Source organism: Eptatretus burgeri, chromosome 3, assembly GCF_056783735.1.
Source record: "Eptatretus burgeri isolate ZD-2024b chromosome 3, Ebu_testis_v1, whole genome shotgun sequence".
Lineage (NCBI taxonomy): Eukaryota > Metazoa > Chordata > Myxini > Myxiniformes > Myxinidae > Eptatretus > Eptatretus burgeri.
In genome coordinates this window covers 142,382,143-142,409,543 of record NC_140963.1, presented here as the reverse complement: position 1 = coordinate 142,409,543, position 27,401 = coordinate 142,382,143, and the positions used below count along the sequence as shown (strand labels likewise).

The following is a 27,401-nucleotide window of genomic DNA, read 5'->3' as shown; positions in this document are numbered from 1 at the left end:
TTGATGAAGTGTGCATGAGACACGATATTGATTATGGGAATACCACAACGTTGGAAGAAAAGCATGAAGCCGATAGAGAAATGTTGTATAATTTGTCTCTGATACAAAATCCAACCTTGAGAGAAAAAGTTGATCAGTTCATTGTGAAGAAGATGATCAGTGCTAAATTGAAACTTGGACTTGGAAATTCAAAAAACTTATAGGCTCTAATGATGTCATTAAGACTGAAGAGCAATTAGCTGATGAATTACATAAACCAATATTCACAAAGTTTCGTAGAAGGAAAGTTTATTCCAAGGAAGTTGATTATATCTGGTCCGCTGATTTGATTGAACTCAATAATGATAAGGGGTACAAGTATGCTTTAACCGTTATTGATTTGAGGAGTAGATACGCATGGGTTGTCCCTTTAAAAAACAAAACAGGAAATACTCTTATGTTTGCCTTTCAACAGATATTTAATAAAAGTAAGAGAAAACCTAAAAAATTGTGGACTGATGAGGGTAGAGAGTTTTATTACAAGACATTTATGAATTTTCTAAAAAATAACAGTATTACATTATACAGTACCTTTAATGAAGGGAAGGCAGTTGTTGTTGAACGTTTTAATCGTACCTTAAAAGAGAGACTATGTAAAAAATTCACACAACTCGGTTCACAACAATGGTCATCTTTTATTCAGGATATTGTGGATAAGTATAATGACACGATTCACACGTCAACAAATATGAAACCATCAGAAACATTTACAAAATTAAAATATGAAAAAGAGATTAATGTCAGAAAACCTAAGTTCAAAGTTGGTGATATCGTAAGAATATTTAGGTGGAAATCTCATTTTGAAAAGGGTTATATTAAACGATGGACGAACGAACTTTTTAAAATTGTTGATGTAATAGATACGGTTCCTTGGACTACTAAGATATATGATTTGGAAGGGGAAGAGATTTTAAGTTCATTTTATTCACAGGAATTACAAAAGACAAAACTAAGCAGATAATACCCATGGGATCAATGGGTTGTCCCTTCACTCCCTCCTACTATACACCGTTGTGGACACTCGAGGGCCAAGTCCGAGGTGTATAACAGTATATAATGTGTCTCAAGGGGGGACGTTCTTAGATCTGTGAAGCCCAAACACAGAATCCTCAACTATTCAGTTGAGCTTAACTTTTGTTTGTTGGTGTGTGTGTGTGTGTGTGTGTGTGTGTGTGTGTGTGTGTGTGTGTGTGTGTGTGTGTGTGTGTGTGTGTGTGTGTTTGTGCAATGGGAGCAATGGGTTGTCCCTTCACTCCCTACTACTATACACCGTTGTGGACACTCGAGGGCCAAGTCCGAGGTGTATAACAGTATATAATGTGTGTGCAATGGGAGCAATGGTTTGGCGCTTCACTCCCTCCTACTATACACCATTGTGGACACTCGAGGGCCAAGTCCGAGGTGTATAACAGTATATAATGTGTGTCAAGGGGGACGTTCTTAGATCTGTGAACCCCAAACACAGAATCCTCAACTGAATAGTCAAGGCTTAACTTTGTTTGTTGGTGTGTGTGTGTGTGTGTGTGTGTGTGTGTGTGTGTGTGTGTGTGTGTGTGTGTGTGTGTGTGTGTGTGTGTGTGTGTGTGTGTGTGTGTGTGTGTGTGTGTGTGTGTGTGTGTGTCCCAACCCTCACATTCAAAATCTCAACCCCAACCCTCACATTCAAAATCTCAACCCCAACCTTCACATTCAAAATCTCAACCCCAACTCAATCCTCGCCCAACACAATGTCTTTTTCAAAATGAGATTTCCACCTATATATATGTATATTTTTTACGTTTTTTTTTTTTTCTCTCTTCTTCCAATTCTGTCTTTTAAGGCTTTCAGGTTTGATGACGTAGAAAGGGGGAGTAAGCCTGCACTTTCTTCCCAGAACGAACAATGTATATTTTTTTATGTTTTTTTTCTCTTCTTCCAATTCTGTCTTTTAAGGCTTTCAGGTTTGATGACGTAGAAAGGGGGAGTAAGCCTGCAATTTCTTCCCAGAACTTTCTTGATCTTGCTCCCATCAAGGACCATCCGACAAAGAACTACATCGATAGGTTTAGATCCCAAAGAGTGATAGCAACTCCAAAAGTCTCCAAAATATAAATAAATAAAATAATAATAATAAATAAATAAATAAAAGTCTCCAAAAAAGTTTCAAGTCTTCAACATAAACCCAACTTTCCAAGTCTTCAAGGTATAACCACATTCCCGTTGAGTTTCCAAAATATGTATCACATTGTGAGTTATCAAGCCAGAACCCACATTTCAAGTATTCAAAATAAAACCAACTTACAAAGTCTCTTAAGGATAACTCATTTCCTGATTTTTTTCAAAATTTGTGAGTCTCCAAGGTAGGCCCCATATTTAGAACCATCTTGGCAGAACACTTTTCCTGAGTCTCCAAGGTAGTTATTTAAACCATCAAGGCAGAACTCATTTACTGATTTTTTTCAAAATTTGTGAGTCTCCAAGGTAGGCCCCATATTTAGAACCATCTTGGCAGAACCCTTTTCCTGAGTCTCCAAGGTTGTTATTTAAACCATCAAGGCAGAACTCATTTACTGATTTTTTTCAAAATTTGTGAGTCTCCAACGTAGGCCCCATATTTAGAACCATCTTGGCAGAACCCTTTTCCTGAGTCTCCAGGGTAGTTATTTAAACCATCAAGGCAGAACTCATTTACTGATTTTTTTCAAAATTTGTGAGTCTCCAAGGTAAAACTTGTATTCTGGCTCATCAAGGTATAACTTGTTCAGTGGGTATTGTCTTGATAACTCACAATGAGTACTATTGCTGTAAAACTCTTTTTCAGCATTTTGCTGGTCTCCAAGGTATAACTCTTTGGTTGGGTCATCAAGGACGAACTCGTTCTGTGGGTCTTGGTCGCTCACAAGGTCTTCAACCAAGCCAACAATTTCACCCCAAGTTGTAGCAAAAGCAGTATTTTCATTTCGTATTTCAGATACAATTTCCTGTGAGAGAAAATAATAATGTATTAATCAAGTGATTTAATTATTAAATGAGTATGCTTCAATCAAAGTTTGAAAATAGGAAAATAAAAATCTTACCTCAACAGATAAGAGGTTTGAATCCAGTTCATCAACTTGAAGGTTTAGTTCCATACAAGTCGGAGAGTTCCAAGGAACCCCAAAGTCATCCCACTCAAGGTCTTGCTCGTTCTGTGGGTCTTGGTCGCTCACAAGGTCTTCAACCAAGCCAACAATTTCGCCCCAAGTTGTGGCAAAATCGGTATTTTCATATTGCATTTCAGATACAATTTCCTGTGAGAGGAAATAATAATGTATTAATTAAGTTATTTAATTATTAAACGAGTCGATGTTTAAAAGGAACTAAAATAGGAAAATAAAATCTTACCTCAATGGATAAGAGGTTTGAATCCAGTTCATCAACTTGAAGGTTTAGTTCCATACAAGTCGGAGAGTTCCAGGCAAGCGCACAGCACACCATTGTCAGCAAAAAAATATGTTTAAAATGGAGCCTGAGCTTGAGGCTTTTATAGGGAAAGGCTGGTGGGTGTGGTTTCCTTTGGAAATTCCCTGGGCAAGCCCAGGCAAGCCTTCGTTGGGAAATTTTTCAAAACCATAACATGCTGTAATTTTCTAGTGATTTCTTTGTGAGTCAGAGATGAACTGGAAATGATGTAAGAGTAGGTGGGGCTTAGCAAAAGTGGGCGGGGCTTTGGAAAAGTGGGCGTGGATTATAAAAATACCTCGTGAAAAGTGGGCAGGGCTTAACAAAAGTGGGCGGGGCTTAAAGAAAAGTGGGCGAGGCTTAAAAATTCCATGGGGAAGTGGGCGGGGCTTAGAGGGAAGTGGGCGTGGCTTAAAAATAACCTATGGCTCAGGAGGTGGTCAAACAAGAGCATTAAGAGAAGTTTATCATTTCGTAATGGCACAAAAGGGGTATCTTAAAAAATATAAAGATTCAAATGTTTTGTTTTTCAATATTTTAGATGGGGATTATTGTGCAAAGAAAATTAAACTATTGAAGGAATTTGAGAATGAACAAATCTTTATAGGTTCAATGAGTGAGCTAAACAATATGCATTGGTTATTTGATAAAGAGTGTCCCGAGGCTTAGACGTTTCAGATATTTCTTTCGAATCACCTTTCACAAATCACATTACCACTTTAGTACTTGAACAAATCTTTGTCTTATTGCATGGATTATTTGAAAAAAAGTATCCCCAGGTTAAAAGGGGAGACAAATAAATATACCTTGGGATAAAAAGGGGGTTTATTTTTAGGGAAAAAAAAAATGTGAATCGCTGAAAATCCTCCATTCATTTACATGGGGGAAAAGTGAGCCAGAACCAGTATATTCACCCTACTGGCGACTGTTTACCTGTCCAAATTGTATTTGGTCAACCTACACGTACTGTTGCACCTGGTCACCGCCGTGCATTTGCACCTGGGTGGCAGACAGCAGCAAATGAGGCTGAACAGACAGCATCAACGATCCGTCAGCAGGCTAAGTTGCATTACGATAAGCATGCAAAGCATTTGAAACCTCTCGCTATTGGTTCAGAGGTCATTATTCAAAATCCCATTGATAAGAAATGGGATTCTGTTGGGAAAATAGTGGGAAAGGGACAAACCGGGCAGGATTACCTTATCGAAATTGCTTCTGGTGACCAAGACAATGGTCCACCTACGAATGTAAATGGAGATGTTACCCCACCACTGAGACAAAGTGGGTGTTCAAGAAAAATGGCATGTACATTACATTTGTGAAGTTGTACTCCACATTACAATTACTTTTGATATCATGTGTACTCTGGCAAAAGGGAGGTGTGATGTGGAATTGAGTAAAGACCCAACTCTTGTATTATTAGAATCAGGGGTTACTCTGTGATGTAATAGGTCAAGCTGTGATTCTTATTCTTTACTTCTGCTTCCACATGTACTGCACTATGGAGTAGAAATAAGTGACCTCTGGTTTATAGCTGTGTCTGGCCATGAGTTACAAACATAACACACAATTCAAAACTAAATACATGTAAAGCCCATCACATCCACACTGTACTCAAACTAAACAACGGAAACGACAGTTAAAAAATAGTTGTACATTTTATGAATTGGTGATGTCCACAATCTCATAATAAAAGTTTGTTGAAGATTTAATTACAAAAGCTCAATTGGTAAAAATGTTATGGCTTGTACATACACATGAATCTCATTGATGTGGAAGAAAAATAATTATATTAATGTATTTTCAATTATATTAGCTTGTTGAATTGTTGCTGGTACTTTATAAATTTAATTTTGTACTATAGTCGAATTGGCAGTCAGTAATGTTTCCCTTTTCCCAAGAGTCTTTTGACCTACATATTGATAAACGGAATCTCTTACTATGAAAAAGGTCTTGCTTGCTGCATAGAAACAGGGTGACCTTGTTGATAACACTGCAAACTTTTGCCATGATTGTGTCATTCTCTCCCTCCCATCCAAAGTGGACACGTATTGCAATTTTGAGTTCTTTTGCCTCATGCTTATCAGTTCATTCCATGGTTGAGCTACCAAATGGCTCACCCTCCCATTCTTTGGAATGTCAAATTGTGTATAAGAGGAATTGCTTCAGGCTTTTGTTTCAGTGAAGTCCATTCAAATGTTTCAGTGAATCATTGAATGTTCTTCTTCCATATATATGAAATTAAAGATTCTCCATTTGTATGCTGATCCAACTTATGGAAATTGAGTTCTTTTCCACCACAATTATGGCGCTTGAACAGGGAACACAAACCCTGGCAGGGCTGAGAACAACATCGTCTGGCATAACAGCAAGCATGTGGCCACAAGCTAAGATGTTTGCTCTTACTTCAGATCGGATGCTGCATCACTCTGCCAAACCAGTAACGTGGTACTCCCTTGATAGGAGAGGTATACAAAGGAAAACCTTTAGTGACAGGCCTAAAAATTAGGTGGTTGGAGACCATTTAAGGTCACAGAATTTACCCTTGGCATTTGAGTGTTTTTTTATAGGGGTTGGGAAAACCTCGAAAGGAGAGTTGAAGGCTCTGCCGTGTCAACAATGGTTGGAGGCCTCTGAAGGTGGGGGCAGGGGGTCAGCCCCCCCTCCCCAGGAGAGGGTTGGAGGCACTGCTCGCTAAAAAGTTCAAGTCCCCAAGGGGGAGAACGAATAAGTGTTATGAATGTTTGTCGAGTTACCTCTGGATTTCTCTTTGTTCATTGTGCTCACCAGAAGTTTGCTTGCTGTGAAACTGTTGCATTATTTTTGTGTGGAGGTGTTTCGGATTTGTAAATCCTATAGTTTTGTATTAAGGAGTTACCTCTTTGGACGGATTGGTGAATCCTATGTGATTGGAAATGTTAAGTTTTGTGTTAAGGACATAAGTTGGGTGTTCCAACCTGGAACTCTTGAATGTTTGTATTTATATTTGATTTGTATGTGCACTGATTTGCATTGATCTGTATGTGGTACTAAGTGAGTGTTGAAATTGAGCGCGTGCGAGTCCAGTAGATTTCACTGGAATAAAACGTGCACTGTTGTGTGTTGTGAGCTGTGAAGCTTATAGGGATAAATAAGTATGGAAAGTGGAGATAAGGATTGGTCGTCACTTAACACTGTGAAGACTCTGGATGAAGCAAAGTGCACACGCCAATTCCAGAGGAAAAACGATGACGACACTCCTCACATGCCGTTGCATCTTTGGCGTGGACACAAACAACTGGGTATATATCAGCTTGTATTTAAAGACAGAGCCCTGGCATTGTGGTGCGGTTTCTTTGGAGTGCAGGGCGGATGCCGTTGAGAGTGCTTTAAGACCAGATAGAGAGGTGGTGTGTATGTGTGAATTTGATCTTGGTGAACATCTGAATTGGAAGCGATTGTGAGCTCGATAAGGAACTGAAGATTACTGTACGACGTCATACATGAATGTCTTGTTACAAATTATATTGCAACAACTAAAAAATGAATCAATTGAATGTAAAACCTCAGGCAGAGTTAAAGCAGCCTGTGTTTGAACTTTTCTGTTCGTGGTTTGGTGGCTGGCTCATGACTTGGAGCAGAGGGATGTTTGTTGTGTGCATTGTTGTTCCCTTCTGTCTGCTGTTTAAGCATGAATACACATCATGATCATTACTTAAAATGATCCCTCAGATATGCGCACATGTGTTTCGGTGCAGTTTTGAATATTCCCACAACTGGGTAGGCAAGTTTCGTATGTATTGAGCCATGAATCACATTATGCTTTGAGAACAGCAAGATGATGCACGAATGGAATATTTTGTATGTTCCGTGTGAAAATTCCCTCCCTCGTGCTGTGGTTAAACTGAGAGTCAAATTGGATTAAAAAGCTCAAGTTTTCTCACTGTTTGATAACCTTGTCTGCTATTTTGGCTTTGAACACTTCACATTGCATACATAATAATTGGATGGCCTCCAAAGAGGAAATTTTGTCCATTGTCCATTAGACAAGGGACGGGACCCCAACTGGCAACATGTACTTACCGACATAACTGATCTATAGGACCTGTATGTTGTGTGCTCATGGCTTCCAGATTCACAACAATATCACAGTAAGGTACACCGTTGGTTATTGATAACTTGTATTGATTGATTTAAATACCTGTTAAAGAAGAATAATAACATAATGCAACATGTAAAGTCAAGAGACCACTTTGGTTTGTGGCCACTTTGAAAACGCAGAAGCCGCAAATTCTTTCCCTGCATAGGCCAATACTAAACTGGAATCTCTGTGCTTTGCCAGCAGGAAAGGACATAAATGTGTGTCGTCTCGGATAGACGCTGAAGCAAGTGTTGAAGCTTTATTTAAGAGCCATAGGGATCTTGGATAAATTGTGACATGACAATTGTGAATGTAAAATATTTTCTGAATAGTAATCCATTTTGGAGATTGGCTATCGCTGGCATTATGAGGCAAAATTAATTAAATAGCGCTTTGTTCAGTACTTAGAATTATGAAAAGTGGGAAATTGCCACTAATTGCTCAGCCCAGCAAGCTGAGGTCTTACAATCACCTGTTATTACTGCGAGAAGAGATTTATGGGTACTGAGACCCCCCCCATTCAATTCATATGCGGATCCAAAGGGGGGTTGGGGGGCTACTTTGTCGAAATGCGTATGCTGTGCTCGGTGACGTGAGAGAAATGTTTTTCAAAATTTTGATTTGATTCGTAACCATTGTAGTTAAAATGTGATGGAAATGTAGAAATATGATTTGGAGTGATTTTAGAATGATTTGTAAAGTAGTTGGGTATGATTTTGGTACCTTGTGATGAGCGAGGATTTATACCCCACAGATGATTCTCAGATAAATGTGAAGTGTAAAGTCACAACCATCTCCCAAACTCCCTATTGGTGTTTATCACAGAGGGCGATTCACAGATGGTGCATGATCACTCGGATGGACGTTAAACTAGGCTTGCTGTCTTCATTAGTCTCCAAATGACAATGGCAAACCACCTAGTGTAACCCTTTGATTGATTCAGGCAGGCAAAATTCCTTGCACATAATTCTTGATCTCTGAACCAAGTACATCAAGTGGTGAAGAAAATTGGGTTGAAATACAGACAAAGCTCATGCTCCTTACACTGGCTCTTCGTCTGACTCCTCCTTAGACAAGTGCGGACTGGCTGTCTGGTGCTCCTTGAACACACACACAGTCGTGCAGGCCTTATCACAAGAACACTCCCTGGCTGGTTTTTCTGCCAAGGTCAGCTGCCGGCACGAATAGCAGAAAGCAAAAACATCTCTGGTGGCTTTATATTTGCCTCTGTTTGTCAGGTTAATTCATGAATCGTTTAATTTTATTACAATTTTGTTTTTATTGTCACAATCATAGACCATAAAGCTGTTTCAGCGAAATTGGATAAATAATACACTCCAAAGGTGGAGTTTGAATTGAATGTAATGGTCATCTGGAGTAGCCAATCAGGGGAACAGGGACCAGTTGAGTGCTAACTGCAGGTTGAAATCCTGCAATGCTCCCCCCACAGCAAGGTTAAACAGACGGAGTGTGCTTTGAGCTGCAATTTGGAGCGCCTTTCGCCTGGTGACTCAACTTTGACAAATGCCTTGACAATTTTTGTACACCTGTTTAAAACAGAGGTTTAAACTGTATTTATTTGTTATGATAAAGAAATGGATTTGTATTTAAAAGGTCAGAGCAAGTGATTAGATGGCTTGAGAAAGTGTGATGGGATTTTGCGAGATAGGTGAGAGAGAAGTGGATAAGAGTAGAGGACCTGGCTTAGACATGTATGCACTTAATTTAGGAGAGGATAACTAAACTGTTTTAGGCTAATATGACCCCAAGGAACAACTTGGGATGTGTGCCAAAATCTCTATCCAGGACGAACAGCCCGAAAATGACCACGCCCTTTCTAAAATGACCACACCCTTTTTCATCGAAAGTGCTACTACTGACATAGCTGTATCTTCTAAACCGTTGGAGCTACAGATTTTCTGAGGTGCTCAAAATGTTCAGAATGGCCATGTTTATTTATTTATTTATTTATTTAGTTCGGGGGGGGGGTCATAGAAGAGTGTAAAATTTCTAATTTGATATTTTTTAAGAGAAAATGGTGAAAAACCGTTTTATTTACCATACTTATTACCATACATACTGGAATTGCCATATATTTATTAACTTAAACTTTCCGGACTTGGAGCAAAGTTAGAAGATTTGTGTCATCTACTAGAGTTGAACTGACAATTTGGAATTTGAACAATACAAGGGATTTTTTAAAAAGAAAGAAAGCGAGCATTTGATTAATATATAGAAATTGTATTTTCAATCATTTACATACTATTATATCAATGGAATGTTATCTTAAAATGAAAACTAAAAAACAAAACATTACTTTAGTAGGCAGCAGTATCTAGAGAGCTTAAATGTTTCAAAGATCAGCAGGGAAATTGCCCAACCACCAACAATACAACTTTTAAAACCACATTAATACTGTTTATGTGTCACGTAAACCAGGGTCAGGAACATGAAGAGTAACACAACAGAGTCCAGGTATGAGGATGATTAGCAGTGTTCATTCAGTGATAGGGTTTTTACAACAATCACCTCCCTTGCATTTGCAGTACTTGCAACACTTGATCCCAGCTACCCTGCAGGAACACCAATTTTTGCGAGCACACTTGCCACATGTACAGGGATTTGGCAGGCTTTTGGGTTTGGAGATCACAATCTCAGGGACTAATAAACTGCCCCTTCTTACAAAGCCTTAAGACTCGGCATTCATAATCAGGGTGGCATCTCTAAATGGGGCTTGGACCCACAGCTGCTGTTGGTAATAGCCTATATGGATATGTTTCCTTGCATTAGTTGAGGTGCAAGTGGTTCTCTCAAAGTCCATCTTGAGGGCATTGCTATCAAATGCAGTGAGACGCAGGTCGTCAAATGTCTCCAGGTCTGTTGATGGTTTGAGACACTTGACCAAGAATGTCTCTGCCATCTGTATTGCACTTTCTGCTAGCTGGGGACAGTCAAAATTCATGATCAGAGATTAATTTCCTGGTTTGCGGACAGCATTCAGGGCTGCAAGTTTAGTTGATATCTTGTTGGTTGTATCGCACCCAGTCAGCGCATGGAGTGCTGGGAGATACTTTGTGAGCTCGCCTCCCAGTGCTATGCAGATATCGTGGAGTGGTAATATTGATCTTTTCACTCCTGAGTTGCGGAAGAGCCAAAGCTCTTGGAGGCCAAGATCTCTCCAATTGACTGTGATGTGGTATAACAGGCACACAAAGACATCTGTGTCACCTGATGACAGCGTCATGGATGTAGGTCCTGACCGGTGACTTAGAATGTCCTGCACATGGAACATCATCCTGTCATCAGCTTCCTCGTGTGTGCAGTTGAGCCGAGGGAATGGAGAAGCACACCCAGCTGACACCATCCATGCCTGTGGTGATATACCGAGGTATAGAGGTTTGGTTCTGTGGTAATTGGTGGTGAGCCACTCAACATAGAATGCCTGGAAAGCAGTTTTACTGATGGAAGATGACCAAAAGTTCTCTAATACCACTGGAACATTTTGGTTTAGTGATATCACATCAAGGACAACCATTTCTTTTGACTTTCTTCTTCTCCCCCTCTCTCCATTCTTGATGCTGTCGTCTCTGTAAGCATCAAAAACGATATGGATCTCATCACAGTTGTGCCCAGCTTTGGTGACCATAGATGTCAAGGCAATAGCAAAGTCATGGAATGTCTTGACGGGCGGATCAAGCTTCTTTAAGGGGACCTTTCCCACCAAGGCCATGAAGTCGATAATGATGGCGTGGGTTTGTGGGGAGGTTTCTGGCCCTTTTTTATCTATTAGTGGGCACAACTTCAGCAGCTCAGTCCCAAGTTGTGATTTGGTACTCTTCCTCAAGTAACCATCTTCGTCAACCAAGAAGAATGCAGAGTTGGTGATCTCATGCTTGAGTAGCTCCTCAACAGTGAACCCCTGGTGACTCCCATACTCAATAAACATGAGAGCTTTGATTGTCTCATCTTTGATGTCTGCTTTGGGAGCCAATTTCAAGGTGGTATTAGGGGACGTCAACTTGATTTTGCTAATAGTTGAGTGTATCGATATCGACCTATTTCTGAGTCGATCATCGATAAAATTAGCACAAGCAGTGCTGCCCTCCTTGATACAGCACAACAACTTGTCTACATTTACATTGGTCACAATTTCTCCAGTGAGAACATTCTTCAGTGCTACCTGGTCTTGTAGAGGACTGCATACCTTCAGGAGATACTCCTCTATGTGTTGCACCATCCCAACTATCTTAGTTGCCGTACTTGGTTTGAAGTCGTGGTGAAGTAAGAGTTCGCCTTCGACATCATCCTTCATCTTCAGGAGGTCAACATACTGGTCTTTTTATGCTTGATAATTCCCCACAGAGCTACTCCTTCCTTCTTTCTGCTGACCCCAATGATCCCCCCACTCACTTTGGCAGGCCGATTGTAGCACTGCTCTAGCGCCTGGTCAAAGGGCACTCCACTACCTTTATTGGTGGTGTTCATGACAAATCCACCATTCACGTAGGAGTTGCAGAGGAGTGGGAACTTCTCCTTCAGTTGATAGCAGTCCTGGATGGATAAGTCATTCTCTCACTCTCTCTCTCTCTCTCTCTCTCTCTGGATTTTGTAGCACTGGTGCTATGAATAAATCAAAAGCAGGCTGAGTGAGTGATAATAGGGTGCATAGAGTGATAGACAATGGGGTACATCGATTTTAAAAAGGGCGTAGTCATTTTCGGGCTGTTCGTCCCGGATAGAGATTTTGGCACACATCCCAAGTTGTTCCTTGGGGTCATATTAGCCTAAAACAGTTGAGTTATCCTCTCCTAAATTAAGTGCATATGTGTCTAAGCCAGGTCCTAGACTACAAAATAAATGAACAATGTCAGAGATTTAAAATGTTGGTGGAATTCCGAATAGTGATGAGAAAGATTGGTTACAGATTATTTTTCGAGGTATTTCAGCTCCATTGACCATAAAATAAATGGGTGCTCATCAGGTCGATGAAACAACGTTCGCATTTGGTAGTGTTTAAACTGTTTGGAGAAATTTTGTATCTCTTCAGGCCTTAGTTATTTTATAACTTGGTTTACAGATCCGCCGACGGTATATTTGCCAAAAATGAAATATAAATATAAAACACATTTTTAGCCTTTTATATTTATACATTTTCCGCCGAAGGTGCAAAAGTTTCAAAACCCGAAATGTAAACGTCGGCATTTATTTTCAAAATATAATTTCACGCACGCGCACCAAAATGCCGAGCCCCCTTTAACCAAATTGCGCAGTAGTCTTCGGTCATGGCATCTGAGCTGTGGCCAGCGTGGTTCAGATTGACTGTGGTTTCTGGGGCGAAAGTGATTGTTAAGAAGTATGTCAGTGGTATAAATTCGAGTGACTGTATTGGTGATTTAAGCACGCAACATCTTGACGACGAATATTCTGGCCGAACTATTGCATCAATTCAGTGCAGCAGCAGGGATTATTCACAGGCTATTCTCGATCATGCCAATTTTGTTTCCGTCGAAAGTTGTACACCGCTGTTCGTATTGAAAGATTTTGATGCCAAGTACGTCAAAGTTTCCCTGCGAGATGCTGATATTCAGCCTTCAACGGACCAGAAATCAGCCTTTGATGTACTCATGGGGATGGGGAGACGGTACGATCAGATGCCCGCTGAAAAGTAAGAGCTGGTTATGGCTCTGATTGACCATTGTGAGCGTGTTGACTCCTAGTAGACACCTTTTTAAAATCATATCCAGCACTATGCACTGGTGTGTACGCACACATCTACGACTTTGACAGTAATTTTCTCAGCATTGTTTCCATTTGTTTGATGATCCAACAGGTTCTCATAAGAAAAACATGCCAGACTATATTGTAAAAACAAGTTTAATCCTGCTTTATTGTTTTTCACATCAGATGATACAGTGAACATGGGCATCCTGCATTTGAATGGTCTTCCATCTTCAATGTCTCCTTAGATCCTCCTGATCCGGGATTTATATTTATTTTCCCCCCACCTTCCCTTGTCTTTTCCATGGAACATCCAAAAACAAATCATAAAAATATATAATTTCTAAAAATTGAAATTATATTTATATTTATATTTCGACCTACCGACCCTACATTTTAGCTGAAGAACTGTGTAAACCAAGTTATAAAATAACGAAGGCCTAACCAAGTTGTCAAGGTTTGTACCCAAATGTTTCCAAATGGATGCTCTGCAGCCAAAGTGTGGTCCACAGATCGGCAACTCTCACTGCTGTAAAATGTCAAGGCCGAGTGGCATGGAACTCCTACTATGGGGGAGTTCGCAGAGCTGAGAGCCCGAGAAAGACTTCCAAAAGAATCATCCCGTGACTACAATGATAGCCATGCTACTTGTTTAATTACTCCTGTTAATTAATGTAATTATAACAACCGAGCTTTGAATTACCAGTGTGCTTTGACCTGTATGGTAGTGATAGGGATACTCTTATGGTCAATAGGACCAACAAGTGATACTCGTAATAATGTTTGCATGCATTATTTACATGATTGGGTTTCTTGTCATTTCCATAAACATGGGGGACAGTTGGTCACTGAATGGAAGTTGTGTTTGGTAACTTAGTTAATTACTTTCAGACTCAGCTCATAAAAGAAAAATAACTCATTGAGAACATTGGAGGCACAAGATTTTTGTGTTCATTGTGTCTTTTTCTCCATTACAATTCATAATGGTATTCAAACCATCATGTTTCTTTTGGTATTGATTAATATCGTTTAGTTTTTGGAATTACAAATTGAGAAACCTTTATCATATAAGTCTCGTAGTGTCCGCACTTTTGGAACAGCAGTAAAATTTAAAACCAGTAACTTGGGACACATGTAGATGGCTGGTTATATTGTTGCGGGGCCGGGCGTCAGCCGCGAGCACGACCGCTAGATGGAGCTGCAGACTCGGCTCGACCGATCACCCGGAATGTAGATCGTACTTCTTCGGAGAAGTCCGAAGAGTCTTCTTCTTCTTCTTCTTCTTCTTCTTCTTCTTCTTCTTCTTTCGGCTGCTCCTGTGAGGGGTCGCCACAGCGGATCATCCATATGATCCGCATCATGATTTGGCACATGTTTTACGCCGGATGCCCTTCCTGACGCAACCCTGGTCGCCTCTTACGACACAGGGATCTGGTACACCTATTTTAACCGGGGTATACACCGGCCCAGTACACTGGTACTCATTTCGCCGACCTCGGAAGGATGACAGGCTGAGTCAACCCCCTGGTGTTATACGACTTGGTATATACATACACATATATATGTGTGTATATATATATATATATATATATATATATATATATATATATATATATATATACATACATATACATACATATTCAGTGGCCCAACGGGCCTTGAACTCAGGACTTTTTGGGTCCCAAGCCGCTGCCCTAACCACTGTGCCAACACCAGGCTGGAGAAGTCCGAAGAGTACGGGTCCCTTATTCGACCGAAGTTCGACAATAGACAGACCACGTGGGGTAGGTTCGATTGCCAATTTGAATTTACCTAAATACCCACGTCGTCCAAACTACAGGAGAAGTCCACCCTCGACGGCACCCGTACGGAACGAGCCGCGTAGCGTACTCAAACCGTGTGCGATCCGAGCGGTTTGATCGCCGAGATCCGTCGGTCCCAAATATCCCGTTACAACGGCAACGACCTGACTAATTTCCCAACACGCAGCACGCTAAGTCAATCAAGGAATAGACACGAACGAGCTGAAACATTTAACAATCAAGGCATTTATTCACAATAATGAATGGGAAACGAGGGAAGCACGCAAGAGCAGAGTTAAACCGAATATTAATAAATGCACGTTTCTACAAGCAAAAAGCACTTATACCATTCACTACTTATCTGACTGGCGCCATGAACACACATACGCACACACCCAAATAATCGGACCAAAATGGTCTTTATTGAGGCCTATCTCAGACCTGTCCGCCTCGTGCGGTCTTCAAGGACCAGGTCCTCGGGGCAGGACTGGACCCCCAGCACGATCCGGATGATCCAGACAAACAAAGTCAGCAGGGTGAAGGCTGGTGGGAGAAGACCCTCCGTGGCACCGACCACTCCGTGTGCAGACGCTTTAAGAACTCAATCATGCTGCGCGCAGATGTTCACACTTCTTGCCAGAACCAGAACCAGAGCCCGTGCGCGTACTTCTTGCCAGTACCAGAACGACGATGAACACGCAGACCGCTCCAGACCCAGAACAACCGAACGCGCAGACCGTGCCTGCAATTATACCCCCCTCTTCAGAGGGGGGGGCGCCTCCTCACGACCCTCCCTCTCTCACTGGCTGGTTTTGGCGCGCAAAATCACTCTTCGTCTCTCTCACTGGCCAAAACGGGCAGCAAGGTCCTTGATTGGCCCGGGGGCGTAGTGACGTCACGCGGAGCCCTTTCCTCCTGTCACGGAATGTGATTGGCCGGGCGACGGTCACCTCACTTGTTGCACACTGATTGTTCGAGGGCTGCTGCGTGGCTCCTCCTTGAACTCCGCCCACCATGACGTCAGCCAGATCGAGGTGAAGGAAGCGAAGTGAAGGTGAGAGTGATGCGGTGTTATCGGCATTGATGTTGGTGTAAAAATAAACGAAAAGAAAACCTGACTATTAAAATAACTCCACAGTGCAGGAACATTTAATTACCCATTAGACAAGGGACGGGACCCTAACTGGCAACATGTACTTACTGACATAACTGATCTATAGAACCTGTATGTTGTGTGCTCATGGCTTCCAGATGCGCAACAATATCACAGTAAAGGCCCAGTCACACCTTGACGTTTTAGCCAGCAATGGCAACGTATTAAAATGTATGTAAAACGCTGGCTTACGTTGAAGTTTTGATGTTTTTCTTAAAGATTCGGATGTATTCATAACGAGTTGGTCGTATGCATAACATATTAGTAACGGACACAGAACGTTTCGTTGTGTTATAGCTTACTTATACCAACGAATGCTGAGCCTGTTGTCGGCCTTCCCAACCTTTGCCCAACGATAGTCTAACTCAGGGGTCGGGAACGTTTTTGACTCAGAGAGCCATTACAGCAAAATATTTGGAAATCTATTTCAGTGAGAGCCATATAATATATTTTAAGACTGAATTCAACTAAATGTGAGTATAATAAGCCTCTGAATTTATTCTTTTAAATAATGTTGTTATAATACTCACCATTAATGGGACTTCTGGTGCTGCATTGATTTGCTGATGGCTTTGTAGCCTGGTTGGTACTTGGTGAGGTTAAGCTTCATGCAAGCGTTGAGGCTTTCATCCGTTAGACGTGATCGTAGGTTGGACTTGATGTTTTTAAGATGTGAGAATGACTGCTCACATGCATACGTAGATCCAAACAAGGTCAATACAGCAATACTCACACGCTGCAATGTGAGGTATGTGACAGGAAGCGCGTTCCAAGTTTTGATAATCAGCTGGTTTTCGGGTTGAAGTTTTTTCATTTCTGTCCACATGTGCTTGCTCGCCAACTCTGCTTTCTGTCGTGCGATTCTTTCCAAATCTTCATTCAGTGACTTGAACTTATTCACCCACATGTCTGAGGCCTTCAGGTCAGCCACTTCTGCTTCAAAATCTCTGACGGAGACACCAGGAATGTAACTCAGGTCGGCTGTGTTCAGTGAACACTCGTTTGGATGGGTGATGAACTTAAAAAGACGAGTGTGCTCACGAAATTCTCCAAAGCGTGCTTTGAATGACTGTAGGAGACTGGATGTGAAGCCAGCTAACTGGTGGAGATCAAAGTTTTGAGTGGGCTCACTTGCTGTGCATGCATCTTTAAATTGTCTCAGTTTTTCAAAATGTAGTAAACGACCTCTTTCAAGATCCATGATAAAGAGCTCCAGCTTGTTTTCAAAAGCAAACATGGCTTGTTGAAGGGATAACACTGTATTTCCAATGCCTTGCATTTTCACGTTGAGCTCGTTCAGATGTTCAGTCATAGCCACGAGATAGTAAAACTTGAGGAGCCACTCAGTTTCGGCTAGCTCAGGATGCTCAATCCCTTTCATTTCAAGGAAAGTCCGGATTTCATTCAGGCAAGCCACAAAACGGCTAAGCACCTTCCCTCTTGACAACCAACGCACATTGCTGTGCAAAAGCAGACCGTGATAGTTATTTCCAACTTCATCCAGCAGTGTTTTAAACTGGCGACCATGAAAGGCTCGGGCAACAATAAAGTTGATCACACGAATGACCAGCGACATCACTTCGCCAACCTGCCCATCACACATCTGAGCACAAAGTGCCTCCTGGTGTAGAATGCAATGGAAACTTAGGATGGGTCTATTTTCATGTTCACGGAGAAGCGCCACAAATCCTTTGTTTTTCCCCACCATACACGGAGCACCATCAGTACACACTGAGATAAGTTTATCCAGAGGTAGATTTTTTTCTTGAGCGAACTCCATGAAAGACTTGAATAAATACCACCTCTTGTGGACCCTTTTATTGGCAGAACAGCAAGACTTTCTTCGCGCAGTGTATCACCAGCAGCATATCTTGCAATCACACTGAACTGCGACAAATGGATTACGTCTGTTGACTCATCCAAAGCCAGGGAAAAGAACGGCGCTGTATTTATGTCCTTCACTTGCGTTTCCTCCACTTGGTTTGCCATCATGATGGTACGATCATGAACAGTTCTTGCCGACAGAGGCATGTCTTGTATCCGTTTGATTATCTTGTCTTTGTTTGGAAGATCATCAAAAAGTTCATTGGCGACATCCAGCATGAACGTTTTAGCATCCTCGCCATCTGTGAATGGTTTTCCGTTCCTCACTATTGCTAAAGATCCAGCAAAGCGAGCGGAATTATAGTCACCTTGCCGGGTCCATACGCGGAGTTGCTGCTGGCTGGCTTGCATCCTGCTCAGTAGCTCTTGGCACGCTTTCTTTCTGCTGTCTCCCACAGGGTATTTTGATGCAAAGGTAGCATGGCGCGTGTCGAAGTGCCGCTTTATATTCGACCGTTTCATCGATGCAATTTTGTCATTGCAAATTAGACACACCACAGAACCTGCTCTCTCCACAAAGGCGAATTCTTTGGCCCATTCGTCCTGAAATGTACGATACTCCTCATCTTTTTTTCTTTTCGCCATCTTCTTCGTCGAAGGGTTAGCTTTGAGCAAATGAGAGAGAGGGAGATGTTGACCCAAGTGAGTCTGGCTGGCCTGCGCACGGGCTGACATACTCGAGAGGTGCGGCGCGGCCGGCCGACTCTGGGATGCTGTCACCTCAGCGGTGGTGCGTGATTGGTCGAGATGAATTCCGTGACGCGTCTCAGCGGCGGCACGTCATTGGAGGAACCGAAATCACTACTCGCGTCGGCCGCATGACTGGACGAAACAAAAACCGCTTCAGACAATTCGGAGGTGTTTTTTCTTCTCTCCTTCTGCCAAGTTCAGCCCTGCACGTGAATGAAGCACGACACCATTCAAACTATAGGTAAAGCTTCCGCGAGAAATATTGGGCTTTCCAAGTTTCAAACTCCAATTTTATATGCGAGCCAGATGCAATAATCAAAAGAGCCATACCTGGCTCGCGAGCTACACGTTCCCGACCCCTGGTCTAACTTATGCATAGCGTGCTGCACGCATCGCAGACGATGACGTGACTTAGCTTATTAAAAGGCTGCCGCACAACGATTCAAATCATTAGCGCCGCAGAAATGGAAGTGTCAACATCGCAGTCACACCTTGGCGATCTTGCCAGTGTATGCTAACCTTTGAAAAATGCATCTAAAACGCTGGCGCACGTCGAATACGGTATGGGTAAGTTTGGTATGCTTGAATAAAACGCTAAAGTACGCTATCATGCGTCCTATTAAGTGGAGTACGTCTTGTAATTATAAACGTGTGAAACATTTTACGACGTACTTGCCGTATGACACACGTTCCGCATGCGATGGGAATAAATTGTACGCACGATATGCGAACGTTGGCACACGTCGACAAAAGTTACTTGTAAGGTGCTCATAAGTCGAAACACTCAAGGTAATGGTTAGCGTCAGTGTTCCAGACTCCGGTTTTTTTTTTTTTCTTCGGTATGACGGTGATGTCGAAACTTCGATTTCTAGTGCGGTTGTGATTTAAATGGTTGAGCGGCAGCCTTTTAATTATATTATATTATAACCGCACTAGAAATCGAAGTGTCGACATCACCGTCATACCGAAGAAGAAGAAAAAAAATCCCCCCAGGGAGTCTGGAACACTGACGCTAACCATTACCTTGATGTGTTTCGACTTATGAGTACCTTACAAGTAAAGTGTGTCGACGTGTGTCAACGATCGCGTAACATGCCTACAACACGTTACTCATAGGTTAGAAATAAGTTTCGGGTACGCCAAACATTACCTCGACGTGTTTCGACTTATGAGTAACTTACAAGTAACGTGTGTCAGCGATCGCGTAATGTGGCTACAACTTATGGCCACCGTTATGCGGAACGTGTGAGTCATACGCTGGCATGTCTTAAAATTTCAAGCATGGAAAATTTGAGGACAACCGAAAAGTACAACGTTTAAAGCCAGCGTACTACGACGTATGGCAGTGTTTTTCAGCGTGCTCTCAATGTTATCAAAACTTACCCATAACGTATTCAACGTGTACCAGCGTTTTACACAAATTTTCCAAAAATCGGCATAAGCTGGCTAAAACATCAAGGTGTGACTGGGCCTTTAGGTACACCGTTGGTTATTGATAAGTTGTATTGATTGATTGATATATTTTCAATCACTGTAGCGATGGACCTCGTTGATCTATTAATTGAGGGTAGACAAAAGTTACTGAGAATTGAATAGAGATAATATATTATTTTGAGGTACTTACATAATATTGAAGAAGGGTCTATGCTATTAAAATGATCGACAGATTGGTCAATATTATATATTAGGAATCGTAAGTTAACTGTCAGGGAAATTCAATGTACAGTCATGCGCCGCATAACGACATTTCGGGCAATGACGGATCGCATATACGACGGATCTGCTTGCTCCATTATAATGGAGCTGAAAAATTCCTATCGCCAAGTGATGTAGCCGACGTAGCGCTGCCAGTCGTATAAAAATAGCACATACACTTATGTAAGGTACATAATACTTGATAATGATAATCAACAACGATGTTACTGGTTTATGTATTTACTACACTGTACTTTTTATCGTTATTTTAGAGTGTACTCCTACTTATTAAAAAAAAGTTTACTGTAAAACAGCATGCCGTGTCACGCAGCATTCTTCTACTGTTCATCTCGTGTTTACCGCGTCTCTTGATTGCATCATTTTTCCGTGTGCTTGATTTAATCTCGTGTTGTTTTGTTCATCATGGCCCCCTAAGCATTCATCAAAAAGTGAAGAAAATATTTAAGTTTATAAAGTAAAAAAGTTAGTCAGCTAAGGTTAATTTATTATTGAAGAAAGAAATTCTTTTTTAATCAATTAATTTAGTGTAGCCTAAGTGTACAGTGTTTATAAAATCTACATATAATCTACCCTATACAGGTGTACCATTTTAAAAAAAAATCTTTTATAACTTTTCTGTGTTTAGATACACAAATAATTACCATTGTGTTACAATTGCCTGCAGTATTCAGTACAGTAACATGCTGTACAGGTTTGTAGCCGAGGAGCAATAGGCTATACCATATAGCCTAGGTGTCTAGGTTTGTGTAAGTACGATGTTCGAAAACGATGTTTGAAAATGAAAACGAAAAAAAATATGATGTTCGCACAACGACGACGTCGCTTAAAGACGCATTTCTCAGAATGTAACCCCGTCGTTAAGTGGCGCATGACTGTATAAGGGAAATCAGCATGGTATTTACATAACCATAATGCAGAATGGCGGGAAGAATGGCTGGACCAACAACAATTATGAAATCAATTCACGGAATTAGGAATTATATCATGTATTGTAATTAAGAGACTGATATGTAGTTTTGTTAAGATACCGTGTATTGTTCTTCATCCAACCCATGTCCCCTCCTTCCCTCATTCCATGCAAATTACTTTGCAATAAAGAATCTAGGCGTGTGAAACGGAATCGAGAGAAGAAGGTTCACAGCAGCTCATATTAGTGTTGCTCTGTGTATTTGTTTCTTCTCATGTACACGTAAATAAATGATTCAACTCTCACTGGAACTGGAGTGATGTTCAATTCCACTGGAGGTTTGAGTGATTCCACCACAGAAGTATGGGAATTTTGTTGGTTGTGGGACTATCCCATTTCCCCCTTTGACTTTAATGTTAACTCAGGGAAAAACTATTTGACCAGTAAACTCTTTAAAAATTTCAGTAAACTTCAGTAAATGAAGAGAAATTCAGTAAACTCTTTAAGAAATTCAGAACAAATATTATTGGTTTTCTGTGATTTAAAAAAAATTGGATACAGCAATATCTAGAAATCTAGATGAATATATGTTTTATATTCTATGGGGAGATGGTTCACGGACTGTAAGAGAAACTAGAGAAGTTTGAGGAAGATAAGGAAGAAGAAGAAGAAGAGATGAAAGAGAGGGAGAAAAAAAAGAGGGAGAGAAAAAGGATATTATATTTATGGAGAGGGAGGAAAAAATGGTCTTCAAGAGTTAAATGAGATGGGGGATGAAAGGTTTTCTGTCAAATAAATGATTCTCTCTAACAAATTGAGATGCTTAATCTTAAAAATCAGTGTATTTTGGTGATATCATAAATCGTATATTATTGTTCTTCCAAATTCTTCGTAGTAGAATTGCAGATGAATGTTATAGAGATGCCTGGTGTTGGCTTAATGGTTAGGGTGGTGGGCTAGGGATCCTATGATCCTGAGTTCAAACCACACTCAGCTGTTGAATTAATACCAGGTGGGGTGAACTCTGCCTGTCATCCTTCCGAGGTTGGCAAAATGAGTGCCAGCTTGCTGGTATACTGTGTTGGAGTGGCGACCTGTCCAGGATTGTGTCTAATAGCCAAGGAGACTGCTTAGCAGCACCAATGCTCTGCACTGAGTATGGTCCCAATGGATGGATGGATGGTCATCCATTGCCACACATAGATGGATACAGAGATGGATACTGACACGGATATGGAAAAGGATACGAAAGAGGTTATAAAAGTTGCAATTGGTAATATGGTAGGGATAAGTGGAATGCAGTTTTTTAAATGTTATAAATGAATAAAGTATTGAATGAAGAAGAAATCAAAGAGAAGTTGAGAAATAGATAAGGGGTTTGTAATGAAAGATACGATTATTAATGAGTAATTTCAACATAAAATAAAAAACCTTACAATTAGAAAAGTTAAATAACAAATATTTTGAAAAGGTTGTTGCTGCAAGAAAAGGAAAGTCAGTGGATGAAAAATTTTCTGCCTAATAAATGGATGGATTAAAGAGTTTTTTAAGGATGCTTCAATGTTTTACAAAATAAGATTCAAATATAAAAGTTGAAAATCAAAAAGGCTGTCTCACTCTGCAGGAAAGTTAATGAATAAAGTTTTGACTTTTTAAATAAATAAATACAATAGTTTATTGTCTTAAATGTAAAAAGAAAAGGGATACTAAAAAATATCTCATGCATTAAAAGTAAAAACAATAGATATATACGAAGGAGGATATGTTCGGTGTGTGGAAGCAAAAAGTGTGAATTTGTCAAAAAGAGAAATCTAAACATGATAACCATAAAGCTGGGGGAGATATACAAAAGCTTTTATCAGGGAGTAAACTTACAACGAGGATACCAGGGGAATTGCATTTACCAAGATATTCTTTCTGTGGTCCAGGAACAAACTTGGACAAGAGATGAGATTAAGCTGACAATCCTAAGCCGTGGAGCAAACCGAAAAACAGGGTTGATGAAGTTTGTATGAAACACAATATTGATTATGGAAATAGCATGACATTGGAAGGAAAACACGAAGCTCATAGAAAAATGTTGAATAATTTCTCTTTGATAGGGAATCCAACGTTGGAGAAAAAAAATGGATAGGTTCATCGTGAGGCAGTTGATAGGTGCTAATTTTTAGAATGGGGCTTGGTAATGCAAAAAACTATGAAGCTCTGATGATATCATCAAGATTGAGGAGCAAGCTTACAAACCTTCAAATGAAAAACTTTTAGCTAATAAATTTCATAAACCAATAAACACAAAGTTTAAAAGGTGAAATGTCCATTCCAAAGCAGTTGATTTACATATGGTCTGCCAATTTAATTGAACTGAAAAATGACAGGGGATACAGGTATGCATTAACTATTATTGATTTAAGGTCAAGATATGCATGGGTAGTTCCTTTGAAAAATAAAAGAGGCACCAATCTTGTGATAGCATTCCAACAGATATTTAATATAAGCAAACGAAAGCCAAAAAAATTATATACTGATGATGGAACAAAGTTCTATTACAGAACATGTAAGAATTTCCTTAAAGATAATGATATCACATTGTATAGCACCTTTAATGAAGGAAAAGCCATCATCGAGTGCGTTAATTGCACTTTGAAAGAGAGATTGTATAAAAAATTTACTGAACTCGGTTCTCAACAATGGGTATCTTTAATTCAGGACATTGTAGATAACAACAATAATAATACAGTTCATTCCCCAGCAAAAGAAAAAAATAAACAAACATTTACAAAATTACAATATGAATGGGAGATGAATCGGAGAAAAGCAAAGTTTAATGTTAGTGATATTGTAAGAATATGTCGGTGGAAATCACATTTTGAGAAAGGTTACACAAAGAGGTGGACCTTTGAACTTTTAAAAATAATTGATGTTTTAGACACAGTTCCTTAGACATGTAAGTTGTTTGACTTACAGGGAGAGGAAATCTTGGGATCATTTTACTCACAGGAATTACAAGACAAATATGATAAATAATAAACTTGTGTAATTGAAGAAAAAAACAAAAAATTGAAAAAAATGTAAAATTGCATAAATTAAAGAATTGGAAAAATCATTAAAAATAAATAATAATTAAAAAAAAAACCAATGACACCCGCAGGGTGATCCGTATCTTGCCAAAAGGTGACCACGTGTGACTTCTTTAAGGTCACACTGAGGTGAACAGAGCTGCTATCCACCAGGAGCGACTCCTTGAGGAATATCTGCCTACGAGAGATTCCGATGAGAATCGTTCTACAGAGTAACCATGAAAAATATGCGTTTGCCTCATAACGTCACCAAATGACGTCATAATGTCTCAAGCTTGACATATCTAGAAAGCACTCATCGAGGTGCTCAATTTGAGGTATTACACAATATGGTACCTAAGATTTCAAAATTTGACCTTGGGGTCAAAAACTTTCGACCTCCAGCGCTAACCATGAAGGTCAAGGCCGATTGCCACCAAAAATGAATCAGCTGAGCGCCAGACCATGAACTATATTCCCATGACGTTTGAAGACGATCCGATCAAAATTACTCAAAAAATAAGGGTTTCGTCGACTCCCCTGATTTGTGACAGTGACCTTGACCTTTGACCTTGACCTTGAAAATTGTATGTGCTGAAAGGGACCTCTATAGGCCTCTGATATGCGAAGTTACAAAAATTTCCAATGATAACTGTGCTCTGCAGAGTGATCGATACGTGATTACAGACAAAAAAAAACATACAAGCTGACTAACATATCTTGCAAAAACTTCATTTTGGCAAGATAAAAATCACTCCATCCCTTTGTTGTCTCCATCCACACACCACACACACACATTCCACAACTACACACCACACCCCATTTATTTTCCCACTACCCAGTGTGCCCCCACCCCTCCCCTCCTCCACCCCATACACATGGAGAGGGGAAGGGGAGGGTGGGGGAGAGGAAGGGGTGGGATGAGGTTGGGGGTGCACTTTTCCCCAATTTTACATATTTATTTAATTTTTTGATCTTTTAATTTTTCCAATTTCGTAAATGGTAATTAAAATCAACCCACATCCTTGCACACACCGAATCAACACACATTATTGCAATATTCAAAAGCCTACACATGCAAAAGACCTTACCATCACTTCATTGCAATTTAATGTGATCCCACTCATAAATGGCATCTCACCATTCATATCTATTGTTACGGAAATAGCCCTTAGTAGGCTACTAAATATAGGATTAGCTCAGATCCCCCATTAAATGCATGTTTAGCTGGCTGTTCGGTAAAATGTGTTCGGTAAAATGTGTGTTACATGTGTGTCGGGAGGTATAAGAGGCTGTTTATTGTTTGTGCGGTGGTGGTGGATCGAGAGCTCCCTCTTCTTCCTACCCCTCTCCGGACGATAGGCCCCGCCCAGTCGGCTGAGGGGAAGTGGCCTGGAGAGGGAGGTGGAGCTGGGGGGAGGAGTTTGTCGGCTTCGTAAAGGGGGAGGAGCCAGTGGCTTCGAAGCGAGCGAATGAAGAAGAGACAGTGGTGATTCTGCCGGGAGAGAAACTGGACCTGGGTGTGCCGGGTCTGCCTTCTGTGGCCTGGAGAAGCGAGCCAGGGCTGAAGGAAAGGCAGGGAAAGGACTGCAGGAGGTCTGTCTGCCCTCGGCTGGATGAGACGACTGGTGGGAGTCGTGATCTGCTGTGTAGGGGACGGCTGTGTCTGTCTGTGATCTGCTTCGTGAAGGAGGCCTGGTGAACAGGCCAGGCCTGGACTTGCATGCTGGACCTTGAGAGAAACCAGCTGGGACCCAGCGTCGATCTGGCGGTCTTGTGCCATCGACCTTACGCGGGGTCAGAGCGTGCGGAGACTGCTTGCGGTGCGAAAAAGGAAGGCGAGCGCCGTCTCGCCACGCGGCGTGTTCGAGCTTGGGCTCAAATCCGTGGACATCGGCTTGTGACGAGCGACATTCGTGCTTTTGACACTTTCCTCTCGTCCATGAAAATCACCAAGTACTCTGTCTTGTCTGCATGCTGTCTGTCTGTCTGTCTGTCTTGTCTGCATGTTGTTTAAGGCATATCTCGGTAGGGACCCCCTCGAAACCCGTAATCCGTAGTTCCCTAGTTAAGAGCGGGTTATAGATTGTTAATAACATTGTCGTGAATATTTTGCTTGTGTCGTGTTCCCCGATGTTCCCCAATAAATATGATTGGTTCATATGAAGTTGCAGCTTTGGATTAATTTGTGTAGCGTCGAGGAACGATCTGTTCGATTGGCATGTAAAACCAAAATGGTTACAGACTGGCAGAAAACGCTCGGCATCTGACAAAACCAGTCTGTAACTGGGGTTCTATTTCCTCAACTGGTAAGGTCCAGGATTACGTTGGAATCGCGTTTGAAGACGCGTGACCCGAGGCCTGTGCCGAGCCAGCTGGCGTTATAAACCCCAGAGAAGGCGGTGGTGAGGGTGGCGCCAAGAGTCGGGTGAGAATCCCGCCACCCCGTATCCGCAACACTATCATATAGACATACTCACTTTTTGAAATAAATGTATATAATTCATCTAAATTTGAGCACATTAGCAATTTCAAATATTTGGAAGTGTGTGCTGATAGAGTGGCCCCCAGGGGGTGCTAAGTTCACAGGTTTGGAGAGAAGAGAGCTTTGTTGATGTCAGCAAAGGTGAGTTGTCAAATGGTTGATTGCTTTTCTCATATGCAGGAATGTAGTTCAGTTGGTTTTTACGCTTGTTGTTTCTGAGCACAGGTGTGAGGTTTTGCAAGCTGAGGGAAGCAGTTGTTACCCCAAGACAAACTTCCTCAAGTTTGAATATCGTATCAAGTGTCAAACTCGTTTTATTCCTGTGAATGGAGCACATAAATGGGTAAGGTGTCATATTTATTGGTTGGATTGTGTATTAAATTACAGAACTCTTGGAAGTATGACTTAACG

At 41.0% G+C, this 27,401-nt stretch overlaps 2 protein-coding genes across 18 annotated transcripts in view; both read right to left on the bottom strand.

Annotated features, from left to right (window-relative positions):
• Positions 1-27,401, bottom strand: part of LOC147031180 (general transcription factor II-I repeat domain-containing protein 2-like) — a 54,113-nt gene that overhangs the window by 10,828 nt on the left and 15,884 nt on the right. For 6 of the 17 annotated variants that reach the window (XM_085876042.1, XM_085876045.1, XM_085876039.1 and 3 more), the window contains one exon: positions 14,998-27,310. The exons of 6 other annotated variants lie outside the window; for them this stretch is intronic. In XM_085876042.1, coding sequence (XP_085732168.1) covers positions 16,785-18,032 — 1,248 coding nt within the window. In that variant the 5' untranslated portion in view covers positions 18,033-27,310 and the 3' untranslated portion in view covers positions 14,998-16,784. Of the gene's footprint in view, positions 1-14,997; positions 27,311-27,401 lie in introns of those variants that run through there. 5 more of the 17 variants (XR_015056727.1, XR_015056733.1, XR_015056736.1 and 2 more) reach the window with 3 other exon arrangements.
• Positions 655-14,814, bottom strand: LOC147031181 (uncharacterized). The gene is made up of 2 exons (XM_085876038.1): positions 3,096-14,814; positions 655-2,999 (listed from the first exon to the last, which is right to left on the bottom strand). Exon 1 carries the CDS (start codon positions 11,889-11,891, stop codon positions 10,551-10,553), a length of 1,341 nt encoding a protein of 446 aa, XP_085732164.1. The 5' UTR covers positions 11,892-14,814; the 3' UTR covers positions 655-2,999; positions 3,096-10,550.